General features: G+C 48.5%; 1 protein-coding gene across 1 annotated transcript in view; it reads left to right on the plus strand.

Moving 5' to 3' along the window:
* The window catches only part of chtf18 (CTF18, chromosome transmission fidelity factor 18 homolog (S. cerevisiae)), a gene marked incomplete at its 3' end in the record, with an annotated part of 89,211 nt that overhangs the window by 20,484 nt on the left and 49,048 nt on the right, over positions 1–19,679 (plus strand). Inside the window, exons 4-7 of the mRNA XM_065016145.1 lie at positions 9,297–9,486; positions 12,803–12,895; positions 15,007–15,059; positions 18,210–18,339. Coding sequence (XP_064872217.1) covers positions 9,297–9,486; positions 12,803–12,895; positions 15,007–15,059; positions 18,210–18,339 — 466 coding nt within the window. The remainder of the gene's footprint in view (positions 1–9,296; positions 9,487–12,802; positions 12,896–15,006; positions 15,060–18,209; positions 18,340–19,679) is intronic.

The following is a 19,679-nucleotide window of genomic DNA, read 5'->3' on the forward strand; positions in this document are numbered from 1 at the left end:
GAACCAGCTGACCAGCCCTCTAATAACCCACTAGTACATCAACTAGAACCAGCCCTCTAATAACCCACTAGTACATCAACTAGAACCAGCCCTCTAATAACCCACTAGTACATCAACTAGAACCAGCCCTCTAATAACCATTTACATCATTTAACATTTAAGTCATTTAGCAGACGCTCTTATCCAGAGCCTTACAAATAATGCATTCACCTTATGACCTCCAGTGGAACAGTAGTGCATCTAAATCTTTTCAGGGGAGGGGGAACCAGGGATTACCTTATCCTATCCTAGGTATTCCTTAAAGAGGTGGGGTTTCAGGTGTCTCCGGAAGGTGGTGATTGACTCCGCTGTCCTGGCGTCGTGAGGGAGTTTGTTCCACCATTGGGGGGCCAGAGCAGCGAACAGTTTTGACTGGGCTGAGCGGGAACTGTACTTCCTCAGTGGTAGGGAGGCGAGCAGGCCAGAGGTGGATGAACGCAGTGCCCTTGTTTGGGTGTAGGGCCTGATCAGAGCCTGGAGGTACTGAGGTGCCGTTCCCCTCACAGCTCCGTAGGCAAGCACCATGGTCTTGTAGCGGATAAACTGGAAGCCAGTGGAGGGGAGCGGAGGAGCGCTAGAACATCAACTAGAACCAGCTGACCAGCCCTCTAATAACCCACTAGAACATCAACTAGAACCAGCTGACCAGCCCTCTAATAACCCACTAGTACATCAACTAGAACCAGCCCTCTAATAACCCACTAGTACATCAACTAGAACCAGCCCTCTAATAACCCACTAGTACATCAACTAGAACCAGCTGACCAGCCCTCTAATAACCCACTAGTACATCAACTAGAACCAGCCCTCTAATAACCCACTAGTACATCAACTAGAACCAGCCCTCTAATAACCCACTAGTACATCAACTAGAACCAGCCCTCTAATAACCCACTAGTACATCAACTAGAACCAGCCCTCTAATAACCCACTAGTACATCAACTAGAACCAGCCCTCTAATAACCCACTAGTACATCAACTAGAACCAGCCCTCTAATAACCCACTAGTACATCAACTAGAACCAGCCCTCTAATAACCCACTAGTACATCAACTAGAACCAGCTGACCAGCCCTCTAATAACCCACTAGAACCAGCTGACCAGCCCTCTAATAACCCACTAGTACATCAACTAGAACCAGCCCTCTAATAACCCACTAGTACATCAACTAGAACCAGCCCTCTAATAACCCACTAGTACATCAACTAGAACCAGCTGACCAGCCCTCTAATAACCCACTAGTACATCAACTAGAACCAGCCCTCTAATAACCCACTAGTACATCAACTAGAACCAGCCCTCTAATGACCCACTAGTACATCAACTAGAACCAGCTGACCAGCCCTCTAATAACCCACTAGTACATCAACTAGAACCAGCCCTCTAATGACCCACTAGTACATCAACTAGAACCAGCTGACCAGCCCTCTAATAACCCACTAGTACATCAACTAGAACCAGCTGACCAGCCCTCTAATAACCCACTAGTACATCAACTAGAACCAGCTGACCAGCCCTCTAATAACCCACTAGTACATCAACTAGAACCAGCTGACCAGCCCTCTAATAACCCACTAGTACATCAACTAGAACCAGCCCTCTAATAACCCACTAGTACATCAACTAGAACCAGCCCTCTAATAACCCACTAGTACATCAACTAGAACCAGCTGACCAGCCCTCTAATAACCCACTAATACATCAACTAGAACCAGCTGACCAGCCCTCTAATAACCCACTAGTACATCAACTAGAACCAGCTGACCAGCCCTCTAATAACCCACTAGTACATCAACTAGAACCAGCTGACCAGCCCTCTAATAACCCACTAGTACATCAACTAGAACCAGCCCTCTAATAACCCACTAGTACATCAACTAGAACCAGCCCTCTAATAACCCACTAGTACATCAACTAGAACCAGCCCTCTAATAACCATTTACATCATTTAACATTTAAGTCATTTAGCAGACGCTCTTATCCAGAGCGACTTACAAATTGGTGCATTCACCTTATGACCTCCAGTGGAACAGTAGTGCATCTAAATCTTTTCAGGGGGAGGGGGGGTGAGAGGGATTACCTTATCCTATCCTAGGTATTCCTTAAAGAGGTGGGGTTTCAGGTGTCTCCGGAAGGTGGTGATTGACTCCGCTGTCCTGGCGTCGTGAGGGAGTTTGTTCCACCATTGGGGGCCAGAGCAGCGAACAGTTTTGACTGGGCTGAGCGGGAACTGTACTTCCTCAGTGGTAGGGAGGCGAGCAGGCCAGAGGTGGATGAACGCAGTGCCCTTGTTTGGGTGTAGGGCCTGATCAGAGCCTGGAGGTACTGAGGTGCCGTTCCCCTCACAGCTCCGTAGGCAAGCACCATGGTCTTGTAGCGGATGCGAGCTTCAACTGGAAGCCAGTGGAGGGAGCGGAGGAGCGCTAGAACATCAACTAGAACCAGCTGACCAGCCCTCTAATAACCCACTAGAACATCAACTAGAACCAGCTGACCAGCCCTCTAATAACCCACTAGTACATCAACTAGAACCTGTCCTCTAATAACCCACTAGTACATCAACTAGAACCAGCCCTCTAATAACCCACTAGTACATCAACTAGAACCAGCCCTCTAATAACCCACTAGTACATCAACTAGAACCAGCTGACCAGCCCTCTAATAACCCACTAGTACATCAACTAGAACCTGTCCTCTAATAACCCACTAGTACATCAACTAGAACCAGCCCTCTAATAACCCACTAGTACATCAACTAGAACCAGCCCTCTAATAACCCACTAGTACATCAACTAGAACCAGCCCTCTAATAACTCACTAGTACATCAACTAGAACCAGCCCTCTAATAACCCACTAGTACATCAACTAGAACCAGCTGACCAGCCCTCTAATAATAACCCACTAGTACATCAACTAGAACCAGCCCTCTAATGACCCACTAGTATATCAACTAGAACCAGCCCTCTAATAACCCACTAGTACATCAACTAGAACCAGCCCTCTAATAACCCACTAGTACATCAACTAGAACCAGCTGACCAGCCCTCTAATAACCCACTAGTACATCAACTAGAACCAGCCCTCTAATAACCCACTAGTACATCAACTAGAACCAGCTGACCAGCCCTCTAATAACCCACTAGTACATCAACTAGAACCTGTCCTCTAATAACCCACTAGTACATCAACTAGAACCAGCCCTCTAATAACCCACTAGTACATCAACTAGAACCAGCCCTCTAATAACCCACTAGTACATCAACTAGAACCAGCTGACCAGCCCTCTAATAACCCACTAGTACATCAACTAGAACCAGCCCTCTAATAACCCACTAGTACATCAATTAGAACCAGCCCTATAATAACCTACTAGTACATCAACTAGAACCAGCTGACCAGCCCTCTAATAACCCACTAGTACATCAACTAGAACCAGCCCTCTAATAACCCAGTAGTACATCAACTAGAACCAGCCCTCTAATAACCCACTATTACATCAACTAGAACCAGCTGACCAGCCCTCTAATAACCCACTAGTACATCAACTAGAACCAGCCCTCTAATAACCCACTAGTACATCAACTAGAACCAGCCCTCTAATGACCCACTAGTACATCAACTAGAACCAGCTGACCAGCCCTCTAATAACCCACTAGTACATCAACTAGAACCAGCCCTCTAATAACCCACTAGTACATCAACTAGAACCAGCCCTCTAATAACCCACTAGTACATCAACTAGAACCAGCTGACCAGCCCTCTAATAACCCACTAGTACATCAACTAGAACCAGCCCTCTAATAACCCACTAGTACATCAACTAGAACCAGCCCTCTAATAACCCACTAGTACATCAACTAGAACCAGCTGACCAGCCCTCTAATAACCCACTAGTACATCAACTAGAACCAGCTGACCAGCCCTCTAATAACCCACTAGTACATCAACTAGAACCAGCTGACCAGCCCTCTAATAACCCACTAGTACATCAACTAGAACCAGCCCTCTAATAACCCACTAGTACATCAACTAGAACCAGCTGACCAGCCCTCTAATAACCCACTAGTACATCAACTAGAACCAGCCCTCTAATAACCCACTAGTACATCAACTAGAACCAGCCCTCTAATAACCCACTAGTACATCAACTAGAACCAGCCCTCTAATAACCCACTAGTACATCAACTAGAACCAGCTGACCAGCCCTCTAATAACCCACTAGTACATCAACTAGAACCAGCCCTCTAATAACCCACTAGTACATCAACTAGAACCAGCTGACCAGCCCTCTAATAACCCACTAGTACATCAACTAGAACCAGCTGACCAGCCCTCTAATAACCCACTAGTACATCAACTAGAACCAGCCCTCTAATAACCCACTAGTACATCAACTAGAACCAGCCCTCTAATAACCCACTAGTACATCAACTAGAACCAGCTGACCAGCCCTCTAATAACCCACTAGTACATCAACTAGAACCAGCTGACCAGCCCTCTAATAACCCACTAGTACATCAACTAGAACCAGCTGACCAGCCCTCTAATAACCCACTAGTACATCAACTAGAACCAGCCCTCTAATAACCCACTAGTACATCAACTAGAACCAGCCCTCTAATGACCCACTAGTACATCAACTAGAACCAGCTGACCAGCCCTCTAATAACCCACTAGTACATCAACTAGAACCAGCCCTCTAATAACCCACTAGTACATCAACTAGAACCAGCCCTCTAATAACCCACTAGTACATCAACTAGAACCAGCCCTCTAATAACCCACTAGTACATCAACTAGAACCAGCCCTCTAATAACCCACTAGTACATCAACTAGAACCAGCCCTCTAATAACCCACTAGTACATCAACTAGAACCAGCCCTCTAATAACCCACTAGAACCAGCTGACCAGCCCTCTAATGACCCACTAGTACATCAACTAGAACCAGCCCTCTAATAACCCACTAGTACATCAACTAGAACCAGCTGACCAGCCCTCTAATAACCCACTAGTACATCAACTAGAACCAGCCCTCTAATAACCCACTAGTACATCAACTAGAACCAGCCCTCTAATAACCCACTAGTACATCAACTAGAACCAGCCCTCTAATAACCCACTAGTACATCAACTAGAACCAGCCCTCTAATAACCCACTAGTACATCAACTAGAATCAGCCCTCTAATAACCCACTAGTACATCAACTAGAACCAGCCCTCTAATAACCCACTAGTACATCAACTAGAACCAGCTGACCAGCCCTCTAATAACCCACTAGTACATCAACTAGAACCAGCTGACCAGCCCTCTAATAACCCACTAGTACATCAACTAGAACCAGCTGACCAGCCCTCTAATAACCCACTAGTACATCAACTAGAACCAGCTGCCCAGCCCTCTAATAACCCACTAGTACATCAACTAGAACCAGCCCTCTAATAACCCACTAGTACATCAACTAGAACCAGCTGACCAGCCCTCTAATAACCCACTAGTACATCAACTAGGACCAGCTGACCAGCCCTCTAATAACCCACTAGTACATCAACTAGAACCAGCCCTCTAATAACCCACTAGTACATCAACTAGAACCAGCTGACCAGCCCTCTAATAACCCACTAGTACATCAACTAGAACCAGCCCTCTAATAACCCACTAGTACATAAACTAGAACCAGCTGACCAGCCCTCTAATAACCCACTAGTACATCAACTAGAACCAGCTGACCAGCCCTCTAATAACCCACTAGTACATCAACTAGAACCAGCCCTCTAATAACCCTCTAGTACATCAACTGGAACCAGCTGACCAGCCCTCTAATAACCCACTAGTACATCAACTAGAACCAGCCCTCTAATAACCCACTAGTACATCAACTAGAACCAGCCCTCTAATAACCCACTAGTACATCAACTAGAACCAGCCCTCTAATAACCCACTAGTACATCAACTAGAACCAGCCCTCTAATAATCCACTAGTACATCAACTAGAACCAGCCCTCTAATAACCCACTAGTACATCAACTAGAACCAGCTGACCAGCCCTCTAATAACCCACTAGTACATCAACTAGAACCAGCCCTCTAATAACCCACTAGTACATCAACTAGAACCAGCCCTCTAATAACCCACTAGTACATCAACTAGAACCAGCTGACCAGCCCTCTAATAACCCACTAGTACATCAACTAGAACCAGCCCTCTAATAACCCACTAGTACATCAACTAGAACCAGCTGACCAGCCCTCTAATAACCCACTAGAACCAGCTGACCAGCCCTCTAATAACCCACTAGTACATCAACTAGAACCAGCCCTCTAATAACCCACTAGTACATCAACTAGAACCAGCCCTCTAATAACCCACTAGTACATCAACTAGAAACAGCCCTCTAATAACCCACTAGTACATCAACTAGAACCAGCCCTCTAATAACCCACTAGTACATCAACTAGAACCAGCCCTCTAATAACCCACTAGTACATCAACTAGAACCAGCCCTCTAATAACCCACTAGTACATCAACTAGAACCAGCTGACCAGCCCTCTAATAACCCACTAGTACATCAACTAGAACCAGCCCTCGAATAACCCACTAGTACATCAATTAGAACCAGCCCTATAATAACCCACTAGTACATCAACTAGAACCAGCTGACCAGCCCTCTAATAACCCACTAGTACATCAACTAGAACCAGCTGACCAGCCCTCTAATAACCCACTAGTACATCAACTAGAACCAGCCCTCTAATAACCCACTAGTACATCAACTAGAACCAGCTGACCAGCCCTCTAATAACCCACTAGTACATCAACTAGAACCAGCCCTCTAATAACCCACTAGTACATCAAATAGAACCAGCCCTCTAATAACCCACTAGTACATCAACTAGAACCAGCCCTCTAATAACCCACTAGTACATCAACTAGAACCAGCCCTCTAATAACCCACTAGTACATCAACTAGAACCAGCCCTCTAATAACCCACTAGTACATCAACTAGAACCAGCCCTCTAATAACCCACTAGTACATCAACTAGAACCAGCCCTCTAATAACCCACTAGTACATCAACTAGAACCAGCTGACCAGCCCTCTAATAACCCACTAGTACATCAACTAGAACCAGCTGACCAGCCCTCTAATAACCCACTAGTACATCAACTAGAACCAGCCCTCTAATAACCCACTAGTACATCAACTAGAACCAGCCCTCTAATGACCCACTAGTACATCAACTAGAACCAGCTGACCAGCCCTCTAATAACCCACTAGTACATCAACTAGAACCAGCCCTCTAATAACCCACTAGTACATCAACTAGAACCAGCCCTCTAATGACCCACTAGTACATCAACTAGAACCAGCTGACCAGCCCTCTAATAACCCACTAGTACATCAACTAGAACCAGCTGACCAGCCCTCTAATAACCCACTAGTACATCAACTAGAACCAGCCCTCTAATAACCCACTAGTACATCAACTAGAACCAGCCCTCTAATAACCCACTAGTACATCAACTAGAACCAGCCCTCTAATAACCCACTAGTACATCAACTAGAACCAGCCCTCTAATAACCCACTAGTACATCAACTAGAACCAGCCCTCTAATAACCCACTAGTACATCAACTAGAACCAGCCCTCTAATAACCCACTAGTATATCAACTAGAACCAGCCCTCTAATAACCCACTAGTACATCAACTAGAACCAGCCCTCTAATAACCCACTAGTACATCAACTAGAACCAGCTGACCAGCCCTCTAATAACCCACTAGTACATCAACTAGAACCAGCCCTCTAATAACCCACTAGTACATCAACTAGAACCAGCTGACCAGCCCTCTAATAACCCACTAGTACATCAACTAGAACCAGCTGACCAGCCCTCTAATAACCCACTAGTACATCAACTAGAACCAGCTGACCAGCCCTCTAATAACCCACTAGTACATCAACTAGGTGGTTTCAGGCCCTGTCTGATGGTTGGTATTGATCTGTCCCAATAGGTGGTTTCAGGCCCTGTCTGATGGTTGGTATTGATCTGTCCCAATAGGTGGTTTCAGGCCCTGTCTAATGGTTGGTATTGATCTGTCCCAATAGGTGGTTACTGTCTGATGGTTGGTATTGATCTGTCCCAATAGGTGGTTACTGTCTGATGGTTGGTATTGATCTGTCCCAATAGGTGGTTTCAGGCCCTGTCTGATGGTTGGTATTGATCTGTCCCAATAGGTGGTTTCAGGCCCTGTCTGATGGTTGGTATTGATCTGTCCCAATAGGTGGTTACTGTCTGATGGTTGGTATTGATCTGTCCCAATAGGTGGTTTCAGGCCCTGTCTGATGGTTGGTATTGATCTGTCCCAATAGGTGGTTTCAGGCCCTGTCTGATGGTTGGTATTGATCTGTCCCAATAGGTGGTTTCAGGCCCTGTCTAATGGTTGGTATTGATCTGTCCCAATAGGTGGTTACTGTCTGATGGTTGGTATTGATCTGTCCCAATAGGTGGTTTCAGGCCCTGTCTGATGGTTGGTATTGATCTGTCCCAATAGGTGGTTACTGTCTGATGGTTGGTATTGATCTGTCCCAATAGGTGGTTTCAGGCCCTGTCTGATGGTTGGTGTTGATCTGTCCCAATAGGTGGTTTCTGTCTGATGGTTGGTATTGATCTGTCCCAATAGGTGGTTACTGTCTGATGGTTGGTATTGATCTGTCCCAATAGGTGGTTTCAGGCCCTGTCTGATGGTTGGTGTTGATCTGTCCCAATAGGTGGTTTCAGGCCCTGTCTGATGGTTGGTGTTGATCTGTCCCAATAGGTGGTTTCTGTCTGATGGTTGGTAATGATCTGTCCCAATTGGTGGTTTCAGGCCCTGTCTGATGGTTGGTGTTGATCTGTCCCAATAGGTGGTTACTGTCTGATGGTTGGTATTGATCTGTCCCAATAGGTGGTTACTGTCTGATGGTTGGTATTGATCTGTCCCAATAGGTGGTTTCAGGCCCTGTCTGATGGTTGGTAATGATCTGTCCCAATAGGTGGTTACTGTCTGATGGTTGGTATTGATCTGTCCCAATAGGTGGTTTCAGGCCCTGTATGATGGTTGGTGTTGATCTGTCCCAATAGGTGGGTTCAGGCCCCAATGTCAATATGAGGAACTCTCAAATCAAAGTGTGTGTGTGTGTGTGTGTGTGTGTGTGTGTGTGTGTGTGTGTGTGTGTGTGTGTGTGTGTGTGTGTGTGTGTGTGTGTGTGTAGACCCCAGCTAATCCCGGTGATCTTGGACATCAGTGGCTTCGCAGCCATCCAGGAGTCTCCTCGGAGAGTCACCGCGGCAACGTCGTGTCACGTCCTGAAGCGTCCCCCGGCCGAGGGTGGATACGTTAGCGTGACGGACCAGACAGGAAACCGCGTCTACCTCCGACAGACAGACGACCTGAGGGGAAAGGTCAACTTTTAGCCAATCACTGAGCTTTACCTGATCCACCAATCACCCCTCTCTCTCTGTCTCCCTTTACTGTCTTATAGGACCCCAGTCACCTCTCTCTGTCTTATAGGACCCCAGTCACCTCTCTCTCTGTCTTATAGGACCCCAGTCACCTCTCTCTCTGTCTTATAGGACCCCAGTCACCTCTCTCTCTGTCTTATAGGACCCCAGTCACCTCTCTCTGTCTTATAGGACCCCAGTCACCTCTCTCTCTGTCTTATAGGACCCCAGTCACCTCTCTCTGTCTTATAGGACCCCAGTCACCTCTCTCTGTCTTATAGGACCCCAGTCACCTCTCTCTGTCTTATAGGACCCCAGTCACCTCTCTCTCTGTCTTATAGGACCCCAGTCACCTCTCTCTGTCTTATAGGACCCCAGTCACCTCTCTCTGTCTTATAGGACCCCAGTCACCTCTCTCTGTCTTATAGGACCCCAGTCACCTCTCTCTGTCTTATAGGACCCCAGTCACCTCTCTCTGTCTTATAGGACCCCAGTCACCTCTCTCTGTCTTATAGGACCCCAGTCACCTCTCTCTCTGTCTTATAGGACCCCAGTCACCTCTCTCTGTCTTATAGGACCCCAGTCACCTCTCTCTGTCTTATAGGACCCCAGTCACCTCTCTCTGTCTTATAGGACCCCAGTCACCTCTCTCTCTGTCTTATAGGACCCCAGTCACCTCTCTCTCTGTCTTATAGGACCCCAGTCACCTCTCTCTCTGTCTTATAGGACCCCAGTCACCTCTCTCTCTGTCTTATAGGACCCCAGTCACCTCTCTCTGTCTTATAGGACCCCAGTCACCTCTCTCTCTGTCTTATAGGACCCCAGTCACCTCTCTCTCTGTCTTATAGGACCCCAGTCACCTCTCTCTGTCTTATAGGACCCCAGTCACCTCTCTCTGTCTTATAGGACCCCAGTCACCTCTCTCTGTCTTATAGGACCCCAGTCACCTCTCTCTGTCTTATAGGACCCCAGTCACCTCTCTCTCTGTCTTATAGGACCCCAGTCACCCCTCTCTCTGTCTTATAGGACCCCAGTCACCTCTCTCTCTGTCTTATAGGACCCCAGTCACCTCTCTCTCTGTCTTATAGGACCCCAGTCACCTCTCTCTCTGTCTTATAGGACCCCAGTCACCCCTCTCTCTGTCTTATAGGACCCCAGTCACCTCTCTCTCTGTCTTATAGGACCCCAGTCACCTCTCTCTGTCTTATAGGACCCCAGTCACCTCTCTCTGTCTTATAGGACCCCAGTCACCTCTCTCTCTGTCTTATAGGACCCCAGTCACCTCTCTCTCTGTCTTATAGGACCCCAGTCACCTCTCTCTCTGTCTTATAGGACCCCAGTCACCTCTCTCTGTCTTATAGGACCCCAGTCACCTCTCTCTCTGTCTCCCTTATTGACTGTCTTATAGGACCCCAGTCACCTCTCTCTCTGTCTTATAGGACCCCAGTCACCTCTCTCTCTGTCTCCCTTATTGACTGTCTTATAGGACCCCAGTCACCTCTCTCTCTGTCTTATAGGACCCCAGTCACCTCTCTCTGTCTTATAGGACCCCAGTCACCTCTCTCTGTCTTATAGGACCCCAGTCACCTCTCTCTGTCTTATAGGACCCCAGTCACCTCTCTCTCTGTCTTATAGGACCCCAGTCACCTCTCTCTGTCTTATAGGATCCCAGTCACCTCTCTCTGTCTTATAGGACCCCAGTCACCTCTCTCTCTGTCTCCCTTATTGACTGTCTTATAGGACCCCAGTCACCTCTCTCTCTGTCTTATAGGACCCCAGTCACCTCTCTCTGTCTTATAGGACCCCAGTCACCTCTCTCTGTCTTATAGGACCCCAGTCACCTCTCTCTCTGTCTTATAGGACCCCAGTCACCTCTCTCTGTCTTATAGGACCCCAGTCACCTCTCTCTCTGTCTTATAGGACCCCAGTCACCTCTCTCTCTGTCTTATAGGACCCCAGTCACCTCTCTCTCTGTCTTATAGGACCCCAGTCACCTCTCTCTGTCTTATAGGACCCCAGTCACCTCTCTCTTTCTTATAGGACCCCAGTCACCTCTCTCTGTCTTATAGGACCCCAGTCACCTCTCTCTGTCTTATAGGACCCCAGTCACCTCTCTCTGTCTTATAGGACCCCAGTCACCTCTCTCTCTGTCTTATAGGACCCCAGTCACCTCTCTCTCTGTCTTATAGGACCCCAGTCACCTCTCTCTCTGTCTTATAGGACCCCAGTCACCTCTCTCTCTGTCTTATAGGACCCCAGTCACCTCTCTGTCTTATAGGACCCCAGTCACCTCTCTCTGTCTTATAGGACCCCAGTCACCTCTCTCTGTCTTATAGGACCCCAGTCACCTCTCTCTCTGTCTTATAGGACCCCAGTCACCTCTCTCTGTCTCCCTTATTTACTGTCTTATAGGACCCCAGTCACCTCTCTCTCTGTCTTATAGGACCCCAGTCACCTCTCTCTCTGTCTTATAGGACCCCAGTCACCTCTCTCTCTGTCTTATAGGACCCCAGTCACCTCTCTCTGTCTCCCTTATTTACTGTCTTATAGGACCCCAGTCACCTCTCTCTGTCTTATAGGACCCCAGTCACCTCTCTCTGTCTTATAGGACCCCAGTCACCTCTCTCTGTCTCCCTTATTTACTGTCTTATAGGACCCCAGTCACCTCTCTCTGTCTTATAGGACCCCAGTCACCTCTCTCTCTGTCTTATAGGACCCCAGTCACCTCTCTCTGTCTTATAGGACCCCAGTCACCTCTCTCTCTGTCTTATAGGACCCCAGTCACCTCTCTCTCTCTGTCTTATAGGACCCCAGTCACCTCTCTCTGTCTTATAGGACCCCAGTCACCTCTCTCTGTCTTATAGGACCCCAGTCACCTCTCTCTCTGTCTTATAGGACCCCAGTCACCTCTCTCTGTCTTATAGGACCCCAGTCACCTCTCTCTGTCTTATAGGACCCCAGTCACCTCTCTCTCTGTCTTATAGGACCCCAGTCACCTCTCTCTCTGTCTTATAGGACCCCAGTCACCTCTCTCTCTGTCTTATAGGACCCCAGTCACCTCTCTCTCTGTCTTATAGGACCCCAGTCACCTCTCTCTGTCTTATAGGACCCCAGTCACCTCTCTCTGTCTTATAGGACCCCAGTCACCTCTCTCTCTGTCTTATAGGACCCCAGTCACCTCTCTCTGTCTTATAGGACCCCAGTCACCTCTCTCTCTGTCTTATAGGACCTCAGTCACCTCTCTCTCTCTGTCTCCCTTATTTACTGTGTCTTTTAGGCTGTGGACCCCAGTGCTTTTCGTAGCTCCCATAATGCATTGGGTTTGCTGGCTGTTCCCATCGAGGTACTGAGAGAACAGGTGGCCGAGAAGGTGAGTACACCCCCACACATACAGCTAACCTTGCGGAGGGACACAATTAATTTTCCGTAAACCTAACACGTACTCTTAACCTAATCCTAACCTTAACCCAAAGACGTAACCCTAGCTCCTAACCCTAGCTCCTAACCCTAGCTCCTAACCCTAGCTCCTAACCCTAGCTCCTAACCCTAGCTCCTATCCCTAGCTCCTAACCCTAGCTCCTAACCCTAGCTCCTATCCCTAGCTCCTAACCCTAGCTCCTAACCCTAGCTCCTAACCCTAGCTCCTAACCCTTAACCTAATCCTAACCTTAACCCAAAGACGTAACCCTAGCTCCTAACCCTAGCTCCTAACCCTAGCTCCTAACCCTAGCTCCTAATCCTAGCTCCTAATCCTAGCTCCTAACCCTAGCTCCTAACCCTAGCTCCTAACCCTAGCTCCTAACCCTAGCTCCTAACCCTTAACCTAATCCTAACCTTAACCCAAAGACGTAACCCTAGCTCCTAACCCTAGCTCCTAACCCTAGCTCCTAACCCTAGCTCCTAACCCTAGCTCCTAACCCTAGCTCCTAACCCTTAACCTAATCCTAACCTTAACCCAAAGACCTAACCCTAGCTCCTAACCCTAGCTCCTAACCCTAGCTCCTAACCCTAGCTCCTAACCCTTAACCTAATCCTAACCTTAACCCTAGCTCCTAACCCTAGCTCCTAACCCTAGCTCCTAACCCTAGCTCCTAACCCTTAACCTAATCCTAACCTTAACCCAAAGACGTAACCCTAGCTCCTAACCCTAGCTCCTAACCCTAGCTCCTAACCCTTAACCTAATCCTAACCTTAACCCAAAGATGTAACCCTAGCTCCTAACCCTAGCTCCTAACCCTAGCTCCTAACCCTTAACCTAATCCTAACCTTAACCCTAGCTCCTAACCCTAGCTCCTAACCCTAGCTCCTAACCCTAGCTCCTAATCCTAGCTCCTAATCCTAGCTCCTAACCCTAGCTCCTAACCCTAGCTCCTAACCCTTAACCTAATCCTAACCTTAACCCAAAGACGTAACCCTAGCTCCTAACCCTAGCTCCTAACCCTAGCTCCTAACCCTAGCTCCTAACCCTAGCTCCTAACCCTAGCGCCTAACCCTAGCTCCTAACCCTAGCTCCTAACCCTAGCTCCTAACCCTAGCTCCTAATCCTAACCTAATCCTAACCTTAACCCAAAGACGTAACCCTAGCTCCTAACCCTAGCTCCTAACCCTAGCTCCTAACCCTAGCTCCTAACCCTAGCGCCTAACCCTAGCTCCTAACCCTAGCTCCTAACCCTAGCTCCTAACCCTAGCTCCTAACCCTAGCTCCTAATCCTAACCTAATCCTAACCTTAACCCAAAGACGTAACCCTAGCTCCTAACCTTAACCTCTAAACCCCCTAGAAACAGCATTTGACCTTATGGGGACCAACAAAATGTTCCCAGTTTGTTAAATTTTAGTTTGTTTACTATTCTACTTCTGGTCGTCAAGTATAGTTAAACCTTCACCTTAAACACGTCCACACGCACACTTCCCAAAGTCTAGAGCTGACTGTTTCTGACTGAGCTGACTGTTTCTGACTGAGCTGACTGTTTCTGACTGTTTCTGACTGAGCTGACTGTTTCTGACTGAGCTGACTGTTTCTGTCTGTTTCTGTCTGTTTCTGACTGAGCTGACTGTTTCTGTCTGTTTCTGGCTGAGCTGACTGTTTCTGACTGAGCTGACTGTTTCTGACTGAGCTGACTGTTTCTGACTGAGCTGACTGTTTCTGACTGTTTCTGACTGAGCTGACTGTTTCTGACTGAGCTGACTGTTTCTGACTGAGCTGACTGTTTCTGTCTGTTTCTGGCTGAGCTGACTGTTTCTGGCTGAGCTGACTGTTTCTGGCTGAGCTGACTGAGCTGACTGTTTCTGACTGTGTCTGACTGCTTTTGACTGTGTCTGACTGTGTCTGCCTGAGCTGACTGTTTCTGACGGTTTCTGACTGAGCTAACTGTTTCTGCCTGACTGAGCTGACTGTTTCTGACTGAGCTGACTGTTTCTGACTGAGCTGACTGTTTCTGCCTGAGCTGACTGTTTCTGACAGTTTCTGACTGTTTCTGCAGCGTCATCGCCAAGTGGTGGAGGAATCTCAGCGCCTAACAGAGCGACTCAACAGGTGTGTGTGTGTGTGTGTGTGTGTGTGTGTGTGTGTGTGTGTACATACAGTACCAATCTAAAGTTACTCATTCATGTAGAATAACAGTGAAGACATGAACTATGAAATAACACATATGGAATCATGTAGTAACCACCCTTGGCTTTGATGACAGCTTTGCACAACCTTGGAATTCTCTCAACCAGCTTCATGAGGAATGCTTTTACAACAGTCTTGAAGGAGTTCCCACATATGCTGAGCACTTGTTGGCTGTTTTTCCTTCGCTCTGCGGTCCAACTCATCCCAAACCATCTCAATTGGGTTGAGGTCGGGTGATTGTGGAGGCCAGGTCATCTGATGCAGCACTCCATCACTCTCCTTCTTGGTCAAATAGCCCTTACACAGCCTGGAGGTGTGTTGGGTCATTGTCCTGTTGAAAAACAAATGAAAGCCCCACTAATAGTCCCTCAAACCAGATGAGATGGCATATCGCTGCAGAATGCTCTAGTAGCCATGTTGGTTAAGTGTGCCTTGAAATTTCACGGTGGGAACCACACACCATCACACCTCCTCCTCCTCAGTGCTTCACGGTGGGAACCACACACCATCACACCTCCTCCTCCTCAGTGCTTCACGGTGGGAACCACACACCATCACACCTCCTCCTCCTCAGTGCTTCACGGTGGGAACCACATACCATCACACCTCCTCCTCCTCAGTGCTTCACGGTGGGAACCACACACCATCACACCACCTCCTCAGTGCTTCACGGTGGGAACCACACACCATCACACCACCTCCTCCTCAGTGCTTCACGGTGGGAACCACACACCATCACACCACCTCCTCCTCAGTGCTTCACGGTTGGAACCTCACACCTCCTCCTCTTCCATGCTTCACGGTGGGAACCACACATGCAGAGATCATCCGTTCACCTACTCTGCGTCTCACAAAGACACAGCGGTTGGAACCACAAATCTCTCATTTGGACTCGTCAGACCAAAGGACAGATTTCCACCGGTCTAATGTCCATTGCTTGTGTTTCTTGGTCCAAGCAAATCTCTTCTTATCATTGGTGTCCTTTAGTAGTGGTTTCTTTGCAGCCATTCAACCATGAAGGCCTGATTCAAACAGTCTCCTCTGAACAGTTGATGTTGAGATGTGTCTGTTACTTGAACTGCGTGAAGCATTTATTTGTGCTGTAATTTCTGAGGCTGGTAACTAATGAACTGATCCTCTGCAGCAGAGGGAACTCTGGGTCTTCCTTTCCTGTGGCAGTCTTCATGAGAGACAGGTAACTCTGGGTCTTCCTTTCCTGTGGCAGTCCTCATGAGAGACAGGTAACTCTGGGTCTTCCTTTCCTGTGGCAGTCCTCGTGAGAGCCAGTTAACTCTAATGAACTGATCCTCTGCAGCAGAGGTAACTCTGGGTCTTCCTGTAGCAGAGGTAACTCTGGGTCTTCCTGTAGCAGAGGTAACTCTGGGTCTTCCTGTAGCAGAGGTAACTCTGGGTCTTCCTTTCCTGTGGCGGTCTTCATGAGAGACAGGTAACTCTGGGTCTTCCTTTCCTGTGGCGGTCTTCATGAGAGACAGGTAACTCTGGGTCTTCCTTTCCTGTGGTGGTCTTCATGAGAGACAGGTAACTCTGGGTCTTCCTTTCCTGTGGCGGTCCTCATGAGAGCCAGTTAACTCTAATGACCTTATCCTCTGCAGCAGAGGTAACTCTGGGTCTTCCTTTCCTGTGGCGGTCCTCATGAGAGCCAGTTTCATCATAGCGCTTGATGGTTTTTGCGACTGCACTTGAAGAAACTTTCAAAATTCTTGAAATGTTCCGGATTGACTGACCTTCATGTCTTAAAGTAATGATGGACTGTCATTTCTCTTTGCTTATTTGAGCTGTTCTTGCCATAATATGGACTTGGTCTTTTACCAAATAGGGCTATCTTCTGTATACCACCCCTACCTTAAAGCATTAAGAGGGAAATAAATTCCTCAAATTAACGTTTAACAAGGCACACCTGTTAATTGAAATGCATTCCAGGTGACTACCTCATGAAGCTGGTTGAGAGAATGCCAAGAGTGTGCAAAGCTGTCATCAAGGCAAAGGGTGGCTACTTTGAAGAATCTCAAATATGAAATATTTTATATATATATTGGTTACTACATGATTCCATATGTGTCATTTCATAGTTTTGATGTCTTCACTATTATTCTACAATGTAGAAAATAGTAAGAATAAAGAACAACCCTGGAATGAGGAGGTGTGTCCAAACTTTTGACTGGTTCTGTATCAGGTGAACACACACCTGTGTAGGGTTAGATAGTGGTACTGGTTCTGTATCAGGTGAACACACACCTGTGTAGGGTTAGATAGTGGTACTGGTTCTGTATCAGGTGAACACACACCTGTGTTGGGTTAGATAGTGGTACTGGTTCTGTATCAGGTGAACACACACCTGTGTAGGGTTAGATAGTGGTACTGGTTCTGTATCAGGTGAACACACACCTGTGTAGGGTTAGATAGTGGTACTGGTTCTGTATCAGGTGAACACACACCTGTGTAGGGTTAGATAGTGGTACTGGTTCTGTATCAGGTGAACACACACCTGTGTAGGGTTAGATAGTGGTACTGGTTCTGTATCAGGTGAACACACACCTGTGTAGGGTTAGATAGTGGTACTGGTTCTGTATCAGGTGAACACACACCTGTGTAGGGTTAGATAGTGGTACTGGTTCTGTATCAGGTGAACACACACCTGTGTAGGGTTAGATAGTGGTACTGGTTCTGTATCAGGTGAACACACACCTGTGTAGGGTTAGATAGTGGTACTGGTTCTGTATCAGGTGAACACACACCTGTGTAGGGTTAGATAGTGGTACTGGTTCTGTATCAGGTGAACACACACCTGTGTAGGGTTAGATAGTGGTACTGGTTCTGTATCAGGTGAACACACACCTGTGTAGGGTTAGATAGTGGTACTGGTTCTGTATCAGGTGAACACACACCTGTGTAGGGTTAGATAGTGGTACTGGTTCTGTATCAGGTGAACACACACCTGTGTAGGGTTAGATAGTGGTACTGGTTCTGTATCAGGTGAACACACACCTGTGTAGCATAAATGTGTGTGTGTGTGTGTGTGTGTGTGTGTGTGTGTGTGTGTGTGTGTGTCAGTCAAGTGGATGAAGAGTTTGGAGAGCTGGACGGCAGACACAGAGAAGAGGAGGAGGAGGAGGAGGAATCTTCTCGTCTCTGGGTGGATCAGTTTTCTCCTCAACACTACACTGAACTACTCAGCGATGACGTGAGTGGTGGAGGTTGGGGAACAGGACTGGTGGAGGAGGAGAAGGTTGGGGAACAGGACTGGTGGAGGAGGAGAAGGTTGGGGAACAGGACTGGTGGAGGAGGTTGGGGAACAGGACTGGAGGAGGAGGTTGGGGAACAGGACTGGAGGAGGAGGAGGAGGTTGGGGAACAGGACTGGTGGAGGAGGAGAAGGTTGGGGAACAGGACTGGTGGAGGAGGAGAAGGTTGGGGAACAGGACTGGTGGAGGAGGTTGGGGAACAGGACTGGAGGAGGAGGAGGAGGAGGAGGTTGGGGAACAGGACTGGTGGAGGAGGAGGAGGAGGTTGGGGAACAGGACTGGTGGAGGAGGAGGAGGAGGTTGGGGAACAGGACTGGTGGAGGAGGAGGAGGAGGTTGGGGAACAGGACTGGTGGAGGAGGAGGAGGAGGAGGTTGGGGAACAGGACTGGAGGAGGAGGAGGAGGTTGGGGATCAGGACTGGTGGAGGAGGAGGAGGTTGGGGAACAGGACTGGAGGAGGAGGAGGAGGAGGTTGGGGATCAAGACTGGAGGAGGAGGAGGAGGTTGGGGAACAGGACTGGTGGAGGAGGAGGAGGTTGGGGAACAGGACTGGTGGAGGAGGTTGGGGAACAGGACTGGTGGAGGAGGTTGGGGAACAGGACTGGTGGAGGAGGTTGGGGAACAGGACTGGTGGAGGAGGTTGGGGAACAGGACTGGTGGAGGAGGTTGGGGAACAGGACTGGTGGAGGAGGTTGGGGAACAGGACTGGTGGAGGAGGTTGGGGAACAGGACTGGTGGAGGAGGTGGAGGAACAGGACTGGTGGAGGAACAGGACTGGTGGAGGAGGAGGAGGTTGGGGAACAGGACTGGAGGAGGAGGAGGAGGAGGTTGGGGATCAAGACTGGAGGAGGAGGAGGAGGAGGAGGAGGTTGGGGAACAGGACTGGTGGAGGAGGAGGAGGAGGAGGTTGGGGAACAGGACTGGTGGAGGAGGTTGGGGAACAGGACTGGTGGAGGAGGTTGGGGAACAGGACTGGTGGAGGAGGTTGGGGAACAGGACTGGTGGAGGAGGTTGGGGAACAGGACTGGTGGAGGAGGTTGGGGAACAGGACTGGTGGAGGAGGTTGGGAACGGGACTGGTGGAGGAGGTTGGGGAACGGGACTGGTGGAGGAGGTTGGGGAACGGGACTGGTGGAGGAGGTTGGGGAACGGGACTGGTGGAGGAGGTTGGGGAACGGGACTGGTGCAGGAGGAGGTTGGGGAACGGGACTGGTGCAGGAGGAGGATGGGGAACGGGACTGGTGGAGGAGGATGGGGAACGGGACTGGTGGAGGAGGTGGG

The sequence above is a fragment of the Oncorhynchus nerka genome, unplaced genomic scaffold (assembly GCF_034236695.1).
Source record: "Oncorhynchus nerka isolate Pitt River unplaced genomic scaffold, Oner_Uvic_2.0 unplaced_scaffold_1119, whole genome shotgun sequence".
NCBI lineage: Eukaryota > Metazoa > Chordata > Actinopteri > Salmoniformes > Salmonidae > Oncorhynchus > Oncorhynchus nerka.